Source organism: Podarcis gaigeae (genome assembly GCF_964106915.1).
Source record: "Podarcis gaigeae genome assembly, chromosome: 1".
NCBI classification, from domain to species: Eukaryota; Metazoa; Chordata; class Lepidosauria; order Squamata; family Lacertidae; genus Podarcis; species Podarcis gaigeae.
In genome coordinates, this window is record NC_139678.1 from 93,784,446 (window position 1) to 93,796,681 (window position 12,236).

The 12,236-nt window shown below is 42.7% G+C and overlaps 2 protein-coding genes across 6 annotated transcripts in view; one reads left to right on the forward strand and one right to left on the reverse strand.

Annotated features, from left to right (window-relative positions):
- Positions 1-4,908, reverse strand: part of CFAP221 (cilia and flagella associated protein 221) — a 28,509-nt gene extending 23,601 nt beyond the window's left edge. Inside the window, exons 1-2 of the mRNA XM_083707052.1 lie at positions 4,578-4,908; positions 155-342 (exon numbers count right to left, since the gene is read on the reverse strand). Coding sequence (XP_083563178.1) covers positions 155-296 — 142 coding nt within the window. The 5' untranslated portion in view covers positions 297-342; positions 4,578-4,908. The remainder of the gene's footprint in view (positions 1-154; positions 343-4,577) is intronic.
- Positions 4,909-4,918: 10 nt separating this feature from the next.
- SCTR (secretin receptor) overlaps positions 4,919-12,236 on the forward strand; it is a 30,092-nt gene continuing 22,774 nt past the window's right edge. The window contains exons 1-2 of one of the 5 annotated variants that reach the window (XM_083711346.1): positions 4,919-4,998; positions 8,460-8,845. In XM_083711346.1, coding sequence (XP_083567472.1) covers positions 8,801-8,845 — 45 coding nt within the window. In that variant the 5' untranslated portion in view covers positions 4,919-4,998; positions 8,460-8,800. Of the gene's footprint in view, positions 4,999-6,141; positions 8,846-12,236 lie in introns of those variants that run through there. The other 4 variants (XM_083711350.1, XM_083711347.1, XM_083711348.1 and 1 more) reach the window with 4 other exon arrangements.

A 12,236-nucleotide genomic window follows, 5' to 3' on the forward strand; every position in this document is an offset into this window, starting at 1 on the left:
AGACCTCCCAATCAACTATAACAGCACAACCTGGATTTCTTGGTAATGAACCTTGCACCCCACCGAAAACAGTTAACATTTGGAAGCACTCGAAGGCCTTCAAAAACCTATAAACCAAGAAGTCCCGCCTGCATAAGTATATCCAATCACCTACTGGATTCCACAAGGCGATTGGGGACATCAGTTGCTTCCTTAGTATCATCCACCAGGCTGTCCAAAAGAAGAGACTGCAGTTTCTCAGGGGTTTCTTTGGTGTTGCTGAAGTCTTCGGAACAGGCTGATTTCACCACTTCCATCTTCTTGTGGTTAATACAACTTCCCAGGCATCAAAATGATCATTCCCTGTAATCAAATGCAAAAATATAGTAGTAGTACATATGAAAATCCTACATGCGCAAAGACACTTGTTGCACAAATTCCTAGTCGAAAGTTCAATTCCTGCTGCCATGGATGACACTGTTACACAGCTTGCTGAGCATTTCCAAGGAATCCGCCCCCCTTAAAACCAACCAATGCTTTATAAATAGGACATTAGATTCATTCATAATGGCCATAACAACATGCAAATAACTCCACTAATTATACAAACCTACCTGCCCATGTATATCTATGTAATTATTTTATGGCAGGAGAAAAACCCAACAACAATTTTTAATGACACTTCCTTGTTTAGTTGCCTGAAGGTGATTCTCACATGGCATAGACAACAAGCAGGGGGCTTTTTACAAATCTGTTCTATAATCCTTCCTTCCCCAAACTCACTCATCTGGGAACAGGGTAGACACTGAAGGATATGTCTCAGTTCCCTCAGCAACAGGTTTGTAGAACAAAGTTTAGTGGGGGGCGGGGGAAGGCTTAAACCTTAATAGGAGGCTGAAATCTGAACCCTGTCAGATTACTACATCTCTACTCAGAGATCTGCAATGGCTACTGGTTTGTTACCAGGCCAAATTCAAGGTGCTGCTATTAGTAAAAAAATCCCTTAACAACCTGGAGCCAATTTACTTGGAGGACTGCCTCACCAGTGCTATTGTCCAAAAATGAGAGAGGGATGGTGGTGCTGGAACTCACCACGAACACTTCCCACATTTTCTCAGAACGGCAATGGCACCCACCTGAGAAGTGCCAGAAGTGAGTTCTGGCAAGTTTTGGCTGGAAAAAAGCACTGGCCCCCCTCCCTGTATGTGCCTGCTTCAATCTATGGAACCGGCATTTTTACAAGTGCCATATGACATGACAATAGGCACCTTTGCTGTTATTAATTCCTACTAAATACATTTCTGTTTATGGAAGCCTACCCAGAAATGTAAACTTGATGTTTATTTAAATATGTAATTCTGGGAGGAATTCAACGTAGCACTAACCAGACTGCTGTCAATGCAAGCATTTCTGCTTGACTGATGGAACAAACGGTCCTCTCTTTCCCTGCTGTGCTGTTATTGGGGTTCTCCCAACCACCACCACCACCACCCCGAGCCAACTTGGGGTGCACAGGGGAAGAAAAGCGAGGAAAGCCCTACTGAGTCAACAAAATCCTTGTGCAGGCTTCTGCTAGCAGGACTTGTTAGCTGAATCCAGCCCCTTGTTTTAGAATGCATATTTTTTTTAAAACCTGCTGATTTCTTCCCATACATACATAATACATAAAATGTTGAGCTGCCATTGTGCAGCTCCCATTGGAGTACTGGTAGCACCTCACCACAATCCTGGATTTGCATGAAGTCAGGAAAGGGGATGGGGGGGGGGGGAGAAGGCAGTTTACCAAATTAACAGACCTAATAAGAAGTCACTCAAAAGAAAGATTAATGAGAGAATGGGATGTCTTTATAAATTGCATGGATAAAGAAGGCTTCCAGAGCATCACTTGGCTTAGCGTAGACTAAACCCTACTGCAATCAGAATGTTTCTCCAAGGTTATCTGTAAAAAAAATAAAATGATTTACTAAGTACGTTCATGGATAGCGGGAAGTCTTGATTCGAATTAAGGAGTCAAGCCAAAGCTGTGTAAAGAAGGCTTGTACTCCCTATGTAGAAGTTAATTTGAAAATATTTGTTTTTTGAAGTTAGTTATCTATTTTTTGTTTTTATTCTTTTTCTTTTTCTGTTTCTTTTCATTTTATTTATGTATAATGGATGTATCTATGAGTATTTGCCATTTCTCAGCAAACAATCTGACACATCAGACACACAAATTAAGGCTTCATCACAGAAATCCAGACAGTAATGTTAATTATAATTGCCAAACTTCATTAACTTTAAGAACCTCATAATGGCTCAAATGCTTTAGAGTAAGTCAACAATCCATAATTCTGTCACATAAAAGGATCACAATTCAGATATACTCTTATGCTTAAGAAACAGGTCCTGACCAAACAAATGTAATGTACAGAAAGTTTATTTCCATCCATCTCAGAATGTTCCAGGAAACGAACATGAGCTGCTCTCAAGGTCCATCTGATTATTTTTTTAAGAGTATGATAAATTAATCTCCTAGGGCAATCTTTTAAAAATATCTTAATTTTTCCAACTTCCTCTTCATTTGTTAGACATTAATATGTGGAGTTATAGTAACGGCATTTGAATTCCCTGCTTTAAATAACTTTAGAATGAGTTGTTTACTTAATGAAGACAATTACAAAAGGCAGCAGCAGCAGCTAAGAGGAATTGCAGGTCCGGTTGAAGTAAGCAGAGTTATCTAAATGTAAATAGAGCCTGGGGCTTGCCACAGAAAATTAAATAATAAACGGTCTGTTGGGTTCACAAAACATCTGCTGGGCATCTGTCACAGCCAACCCCTTCATGACATCGCAAAACCAGGTGAAGCCTTGGAACAGAAAGGGAGAGAAGAGGAGCAAATCTTTTGGGTGGAACTACATGTTAAACTGAGGACTTTTTTTCCAGCCGAAACTTGTCAGAACTCATTTCTGGCACCTCTCAGGTGGGCGCCATTGCCATTATAAGAGAACAAGGGAGGCATTCATGGTGAGTTCTGGCTCCTCTTTTCCTAGAAAAATAGCACTGGTTATACTTGACATAAAGTAGACACTGAAACAGCATCCCACTTTCAAATTGGCCTGCCCCGCCCCACAATGCTTACCCAGTATCTTGATGATACTGTCACACATTCCTGAGCTGAACTACATAAATGATGGCTGCAGCCAGATGGAGAATGAGGCCAGCAATACTACCCAAACTGAGGGAGAGGGGAGATGAACTGCTGCTTTTGGTACCAACCCTGTGCTATGTGTCTCTTGCACAACACAGCTTCCTCACCTATCTATTCTAAAATAGGTTGTATGTATCATATTGGAACATACTGTTTATGGTGGGAAATAAATAGAGAACAATGTACCTTAAAAAATAAAGTGTGTGAGAACTTGTGTCTAGGACTCAGAAGACCTGGATTCAAATTCCCAACCAGACATGAAGGTCTCTGGATGAGTTTGGGCCAGACACTCCAGCTCAGCTCAACCTCCCTTTGTATAGCGGGATCTCAAGAGAACATGGACTCTTAAAAAAAATATAAGGATGGAACAAACTTCCACAGGTATTTCTAGAAGAGTGATAGCCAATCATTTGGGCAAGGACACTATGCTGTATTACAACTCCAATCCACACTACTACAGTGCATATAAAATTCTCCTTGTATCCAGAGGCAGGTGTATCTTTAGCTAGTAACAGGGCAGCACTGAAGAGAAAGGAACAATAGCAGGCCATTATCTAAGGCCACAGGACCTCTTTCTCAAGCACCCTTGTTGAAGTGCACTACCAACACCACTGCCCCTTATGGCACGCATGCCACAGGCTGGTCACTTGTACTCGACAATCTGCTGCCTGAAGCAGTAGACATGTATGGCCCTCAAACTAACATTTGCACCATGTTGGCAACCCCTGGGTGTTGTCTGCAGTTGCTCATGTAGAAACTCACTACAAGCCGAGTTAGTGGTTAAGGAGGCTGATGAGGCCTGATCCTGCATAGAGAAGCAACCCAATTCTCCAGCAGCCAAAAAGGACCACATGCCAAATATTTAGTCTATAATGAAATGGGCAGTAGGATACCAAGGATGGCACTAAGGGGGTGTCAGGGTGGCACTGGAGGCATAAATGACTATCAGGCTGTGGGAAACTGGTGTCATCAGTGGATCAAATCCCTCAGTTATGTTGAATTAAACTAAAAAGTTTTAATTGGATTCTGAAGAAACACGCAATTAATTGTTCCTGTTCTAAATTTTATGATGCGGCTTATGCAAACCGTTATTTTGAATAATGCCTTTTAAGAGGACACTATGAATGAGTTTGTGGAACTAAAGGGGGTGGGAAGCTGCCTGAAAAAAGTTTGGGAACAACTGCATTGCGCCCTAGAATAGACAACACTGGGACAGATGGGGAAAGAGTTGCAATAATAATAACAACAACAATAACAACAACAAACCCACACCCTCGTCCGCTGCCTCACGCAGGGGAGTTTCTGCTCTGACAATGAATCCCCGGGCAAACAACAGCCTGCTGCGCTTGCAACCTGCCGGGCCCCCAGTGTAAACCTTCCCTGGCTCTTCTGGGCTCAAGGAGGGACCTACCGTGCGTGCGGGTCACTCCACGCAGCCCAGGGCCAGCCGGGGGAGCCGGGTAGGTAGTGGGGGGCTGCGCGGGGAAGGGGCATGGGGAAGGCGAGGGGAGCAAAAAGAAGGCGGCGGCACCCGCCCTTCCCCTCCGCACGGAGCTTGTCCCTCCACCTCCGTTGCTAAGCCGGTCGCCAAGCCGCCGTTCCGAGGCACTCAGCACGCTGTGGACCGTGCCATTCTCGGCCGGGGGGGAAGCGAGGAAGGGAAGCCCGCCAGGCAGCAGGAGGCTTTTCTGTCTTCCCCACAGGCTTATGCTTCAAGCTGTGGCTTTAGGTTCCTTAAAAGCAAAACAAAACAAAAAACCTCGTGCTTGCTACCTCGGAAAGGGTTTTCAAGACATGGGGGGCTATACCATTAGTTTGAGCAGGTTAGTGAAGTGAGTTTGGAAGGGAGGATGGAAAAGACATGGGTTTCTCCTCCGGCGCTTGTACTGTACTTTTGGAAGCTGCTTTTAACGAAAGGGCTGGTGTCGTGCGTTGCTTTAATTATTGGTATGGTTTCAATAGATTAATTCTTTCCATGGCTAATTGCTTTTAATGGGTTTTTTTTGGTATGTTTTTAGCAGTACACTTATTGTTATCTGTAATTTGCCTTCCAGCATGTTAGTGGCTTTATTTACCGGGCTTAATTTGAACTGACTAGCAGCCGCTCTCTGGGGTTTGGGGCAGAAGTCTTTTCCCTGTCCGACCTGGAGGTGCTGGGGATTGAACCTGCGTCTTTCTGCGTGCAAAACAGATGCTGTCCCAATGGGCTGTGGCCCTTCTTCCGTCAGAGGTGAAAGGCCAGGTCCATGCTCAGCCGCAGCAGTAATAGTAGTATTCATTCCTTATATTCCAGGGTTGCCTCTGCGATTGAAAACCAATTCCAGAATCTAACTCTTGGACAGTACGGAACTAGATAGATCAATTGTCTGACTTGGCATATGGTAGCTTTTGATGCTTCCAGGCATATCAGCCGCCAGCATCTGCACACCTAGGATTAGAAGGCAAAACAGGGGTTTCCAGGGTTGGTCAGATTATATTCCCCCCAACCCCTATTTTAGGCATTAATTATTGCAAGTATTGTAGCTCCAGGGACCCTGGAAGCTTGTCAGAGCTTCTCTGATTATCGGTAAGAATTGTAGGGATTTTTCCATGTAATACAGCTTGCCCATCAATCCCGATTTCCGTTTGCAACCTTTCCCTGATATATAAGAGGTTGTTCAGTTGATGAAGGGCCCAGCTGGCCCCAGAATCCTTTGCAACATGCAGCAGATCCACAGCAGACCCTCAGGGTCTGACTGATGTAAAAAGCATTCATTGAAGGCATAAGGTTTGCAAAACCACTGCACTAGAAGAAAACAAACACGCACCTTTAAAAGTTATGTGCAACAGTCCCCCACCTTGCTTCTACATGTAACTGTGATATAATAAGCAGTTCCTTAGCTGCATGTTATATCAATGCCGGATTTACATATAAGGTAAACAAATTATAGCATAGGGCCCCACTCTCTTGGGGTGGGCAAAAAAATTTACCCGGGGGGAAAAACCTGGATGTACATTTCCAAAATTTAAAATAAAAAACAAATAGAATAAAACCTACATGCAGCAACAGTGTTTTGTGTGGTGTAGGCTCCTATGATGTAAGTAATCAACACAAAAAACAGTGACAATTTGTTGTTGACAAAGAACAGCTGGACATATAAAGGGCTCCATTACCTTCAGTAGCTCAGGGCCTCATCAAACCTAAATCCGGCCCTGTGTTATATGCATGACCTGGAAGTTCAAAACAAGCAAGAGGAAGGTGTCTTGCTCCCTGTAGTATCTGACGATGACCTTACAACCTGAAGGTGGAACTCCTGCCTCATATGCCACCTTATAACAGAAACACTTCTGACTATTATGATGCATCTTTGCCAAGGGGATGTGGCTGGTGCTTAATAGCCAGCCATAGCAATCCCAAGCAAACAAAAGTCTCATTATTTTGTTAGTAGACTACCTGTCTAATTCAAAAATGAAACACAAATGAGAAAGTTAAGAAAAAGGGCAATGACAGGTAACGGGAAAGGAACTGTGTTGCAGCAGGACATTGTAATGGTGAAGATACAGGCAGGCAAAGCAGGTTAAAATTCTGCCAATGGAGATGGAATCTGTTGTCCTGTTCCTTCTCTCAAATACCTGATCTCTGGAATTTTCCAAAGGGCTTCATGGCTTGGGGTCAGGAGGAGAGAATGGTCTTGTATTCAAGACTGGCTTAAGTGTGCTTCCTATTTAGGCACCTGGTTGGCCACTGTGAGAAGAGGAGGCTGGACTAGATAGGCCATTGGCCCAGTCCAGGGGGCTCTTGTTAGATTCTTTTGTTAAATGCAGGGCAAACATTGCAGAAAGGTGAAGCGTCATCAACCACATCACTAGCTGTCTCATGAACCATTCCTCTGCACCAGATGGAGCAAAGGTACTTCGCCAATATGGATGTGAAACTTTGATGCACCAGTTGTGTTGTGCAAGGCAGAAGAACTGCCACAAACTAGGCCTTTAAAACGTTGGGGGGACAACAGGGATTTCACAGGGCTAGCTCTTCCATTGGGCAGAACTGGGCAGCTGCCTCATGTGCTAAGGCATGCAGAGTGGACAGAGTGTTGTGTGAGCCAGACAGCTTGCCCTGTGCCTTCTAAGCTAGTCTGCTGCCCTGAGGTGCAGTAAAGAATGCTGTCCTGTTTAAATTAGTCCAACGGGTTAGCTTTTCAATATGGAATCGGGGTGATGGAAATCACCATCTTGTCCTTTGCGTGACACATCAAAATGTTTTGGGCTGCCAGACAGGGAAATTGATGGACCACAGTAGTTCTGCGGTTTACTAATGTCGTTCTGGGTTCTTCAGAATATCTGAGGGAGCAAATCATTTCAGTACCTATGGATGTTGATAATATTAGCCCAAAGTATATTTAATATGGTCTTGTAGCATTATAAGAAAAATAATGCTTCTAATTTAATTCTACATTAGCCTTTCCTTTTTTTCCTTTTGCATTTGTTGTATTGCTGCACAGTGATTAACATTTTGTGGCAGATCAAATATCAGAAATGCAGGCAGGTAAAACATTCTAGAGTGCAATATCCCCTTCCTGGACATAGCTACCCTTTTTTAAATGGGCTACTTGGGCAGCAATTAAAAAAAGGATGTGGCATATACCAAATACAATCAGTGCAAGCCAGCAGTAAGACACAACAAGAGTGGGGACTCAGGTCTGTAGTCAAATTTCACATTTGATAATAAGCATGTGTGTTCAAGAGGTGGAGGCATGAAATGTGTTTGTTTTTGGTCGAGGGCTCTGAAATGATTTTACCAGGTTATAACTCTGCCCTCCCCTCAAAAGTCAATAATACAAGGATGCAGTTTTGTGCACCATTACTTAGATGTATAAGTCTTGAATAAATGTGATTAGGCATGGGCTGCACCTGTGGCAGCTGTTGCCCTACTTTTTACACTAGATCAATATAGTTGTCTCCATATGTAGCTTCCAGGGAGTACTTGCATCCCTACCCACGTGTGTGTGAACAATGAATCATATTCCATATACCCACCCACTGAAGCTTGCTCCTACTAAAGCTCCGCAGGAGTGGAGCTTTCATTTCCACTGAAGTTAGTCTCTCTCCATCAGTTTTCCCTTGTGCTCTCCGGTCAACATTCCAGGCAGACATTAGCAGAGGCGTTTTGGTCAGCTTGAATCCCATTGTACAAAGCTCTCCCCCCATCCCATCCCACTAGATTTTTTTCCTGTGTGCTCACCTGTTTCCTTCCAGTCTCCAGGATATTAAATTCTCTCCCCCTCCCCCTTGGCTCCTGTGACATCTATGCCAGAACTTTTCTTGCTGCCCTTACCGTGGGAACGTAAAAGATTGACCTTTCCTTGCTCAAGTGCAGCGATAACAATGAGTAATGAAAGGGGGCACAGGTGACGAAGATATCTGGGACATGGACCTCAGAGTTGCCTGCAGTGCAAGGTGTGTGTCAAACATCCTGCTTCAAAGAAGCACCAAGAGCCCTCCTGGGACTCAGTAACAGAAGCAACAGCAGTGGTGAAAGATGAGGCAAGCTCAGGAACCCAAGGAAACAAACTGAGAGAACCTGCTGAGGATTGCCCATTGAAATGACTTCTGATCCTGCACCTGGGAGATGAATGAGACAGACAACAGCCGATCATGTGGACCATCGTAATAATAATCCTTTCCTCTTCAACACTAACTGTAAGTAACCAAAGAGCCTTGTATTATTGTTTTGCTGCAAACGCAGACAAGAGCCCATCCACTGAAAAGGGAAAGGGGGAGAAATTTGTGAGAGCCTGGTTGATGCACTAAGGCTATGATCCTATATATATATACATACGATTCTGCGAGAGTAAGCCCTACTGAACACCAAGGCATTTTTCTTATTGAATAAACAAAGCACTGTGGGATAAAGCTGGAAAAATTCTGAGCTTCATTCCCCAAGGAGAGGACATAAAACTCTAAAAACTTGTATGTCCCATACAAAACATTCTGATGCATCAGCAAAGCAGTGAGAGGATAGGAAAAGTGTGCTTTAGAAGAGAGATTAGAGTTTAGTTATTTTAGGGGAGCATATTCACACTGGCAGCTTCAATTTAGGAATGCATGAGATTTTCCTTGGGAAAAGTTTCTTTCCCTAAAGGTGTGCTCAGTGGAAAAGTAAACTTTTCAGACCACGTAGCACAGTCTTGTCCTCAAATAGTTTCTGTGTGCTATGAGGATTAGAATGTTTAAGTGCTGTGTATATGCAGAGGGTATTAGCTGAATGGATAGTCTCCCGATTTGTTCAGTCTATAAACGTAAGTTTTATGACAGCTGCTTTCTTTATCTTCATAAACCATATTGAGACAGCTGCTGGTTAAAAGCATATTTGCTTATGTTTTATATAATCATTATTGATTGTAACTGATATACTAAATTATATGAGAAATAAATAGCTTTGTTGACATACACCTGTTCAAAATTTTATTTCTTGCTTGCTTGTTTCCATAATGCAATGTTGCTTAGTTGAGGCTAGAAGAATAAATGTCATGTGGAGACGAGCAAAACATTAAAAAAACCCAGAACAAAATTTAAATTATTTAGAGTTTGTAATTAAACATTTTTTTAATCGATCCATTTCAAATATTTAAAAAATAAGGTATCCAATATTATTTAAGGATTGGGTAAAATTATTGCTCAAAGTACAACAGTGTATCAGACTATTAGTTTGGAAACAAGGGTATTATTTGACCTGTATAACCAGATTTTCATATTCACACAAAAATTTCCGCCACTTAAGTTGCTTAGCTTAAAACCATAGCTAGACCTGTTGCCACAATAGGAAGCAATGACTCCCACAGGTTGCCTTTGACTTTTGTGATTATAACGTCTTCCATTTGTTTAAAATATGATGTACAAAGAAGTAGCTACTTGGCACCGATTTTCTGAGATAAAAAACAACCTTTACAGAGCCTACATCTCTCCTCCCCCCCACCCCCAATCTGCAAAATTATGGGAAATTGGCACATGACTCAGCATGGATTAGCCATGCTGCTTGGGATAATAGGTGCACTGAATGAGTGATTCCACTCAAATCTCTCTTCTGGTGTGCACACACCATGGCCACATACATCCTAGAGGTCTAACAATTCAGTGCTCAAAATGCTTCACATATATTACCTCAGCAGTTCTTACTGCTGCAGATACAGGGAGGGGGGCTGATATTAAGGATACATTAACCCTCCCATTTACAGTGCTCTTGCTGCATTTCCAGTGTTGGGTTTCTAATCTGTGTTCATAGAATGCTGTGCGAAATCCATATCCATCCTGTACTTTGTTATACAACTTTGATGTGCTGTTTCACATCACACAAGTAGCTGTGAACACATTTGCATGGAGTAAAGACACGAGAAAGCCCCCTGGTGTGTACACAGACAGAAACGAATCTGACACAATTGAAGCCAAGCTGCTATGCACAGCTGGGCGGTAATGTGAACACATCCTAAAAGACAGTGGCTTCCCTGAGGGAATTCATTTGATTTGAAGCAGGACTTTTTGACATAAGTCTTACAGGCTTCTCCACTACAGAAGATCAGCTATGCCTCACTCTCTATAACTTTTTTTTAAAAAAAATTATTTGTTTTACAGTGGTACCTCGGGTTACATATGCTTCACAGGTTACAGACTCCGCTAACCCAGAAATAGTGCTTCAGGTTAAGAACTTTGCTTCAGGATGAGAACAGAAATTGTGCTCCGGCGGCGCAGCATCAGCAGCGGGAGGCCCCATTAGCTAAAGTGGTGCTTCAGGTTAAGAACAGTTTCGGGTTAAGTACAGACCTCCGGAACGAATTAAGTACTTAACCCGAGGTACCACTGTAATTGAAAATACTTCAGTAAAATATAAAGTGATACAGAAAAAAGGGAAAGTGAGGGGGAGAAAAAGAACAACAAAAATATATCTAAAAGTGGTACACCCCCCCCCCATTCATAGGTTGCGAGTGATATCATATCGCCAACTCATTGATTAAAGGGTATCGTATCATTACTTTTCCAGTTCTTCAATATCAATCTCTTGTCCACCATTAGGGCACGCAGGATCCATTTTTTGTTGTCCTGTTGTTAATTTCCATACAGTAGGTAAATACTGTAGTTCAATAGAACATTCGCCACTGAAAGATTTAACTTTTTCTGTACAGTCATAGCTACACAGTCCAGCACTTTCTCCCAAAACTTAGTAACTATAGAACACTGTACAAACATATGTTTCAGGAAAGCATTGTCCTTTCCACATTTCGAACACTGAACTATCGTAGTTTACCCTTTTTTTACACAACCATAAAGGAATCCTGGCTGCCTGCAGGAGAGCTGTGCCCTTACCTTTTTCAGTCATGTTGCTTGAGCTATTTTTTAAAGCGCCCCCTTGTTGTTTAGAATGGCAGACTCAAGCTGAATAACATCTGAACCCATTACGCTGGAATAATAGAACTGTAGAATTGGAAGGGGCCATAAGGGTCATCTAGTGCAACCCCCTGCAATGCAGGAATATTTTGCCCAACATGGGGCTCAAAGCCATGATCCTGAGATTAAGAATCTCATGCTCCACCGACTGAGCTATCCTAGCTGACCAAAATACGCATATGCTTACATTTTCTGACATGTTTATATCTAACAAGGCAAGGTAAAAATCCCCCTCTCTCATTGGAACTCATCTGGTTTGGAAACAAAGCAGAGCGATCAGACTATTTTAAGTCATGGCTTGGTATATATATATATATTTTCTGGTTTATTTTCCATTTCAGAGCTTGGACACATAGTTCTCAAAGCATGTAACGGGGCTTTCTAGTGACACACAGGTGGCTCTGAGGGAATTAACATGCTCTATCTACGCTGCTGAGGGATTTTTCCAGCAAAGATGGTTCCAAGCTCTATTCTATGTCTGCAGACAGAAAGGAAGCCTTTTTTGTACTTGCTGTCATCCAGAAAGCTCCCTCTTCTAAAATGCAAGGCTAGTTGTCAAGACTGTGGCTGTCAGTTCAGTTTTCCTAGCCAAGTGTCATGGTTCACGATGAGTAATAGTTCATTGACGTAAGGCCCAGTGTCAGGGGTCAGC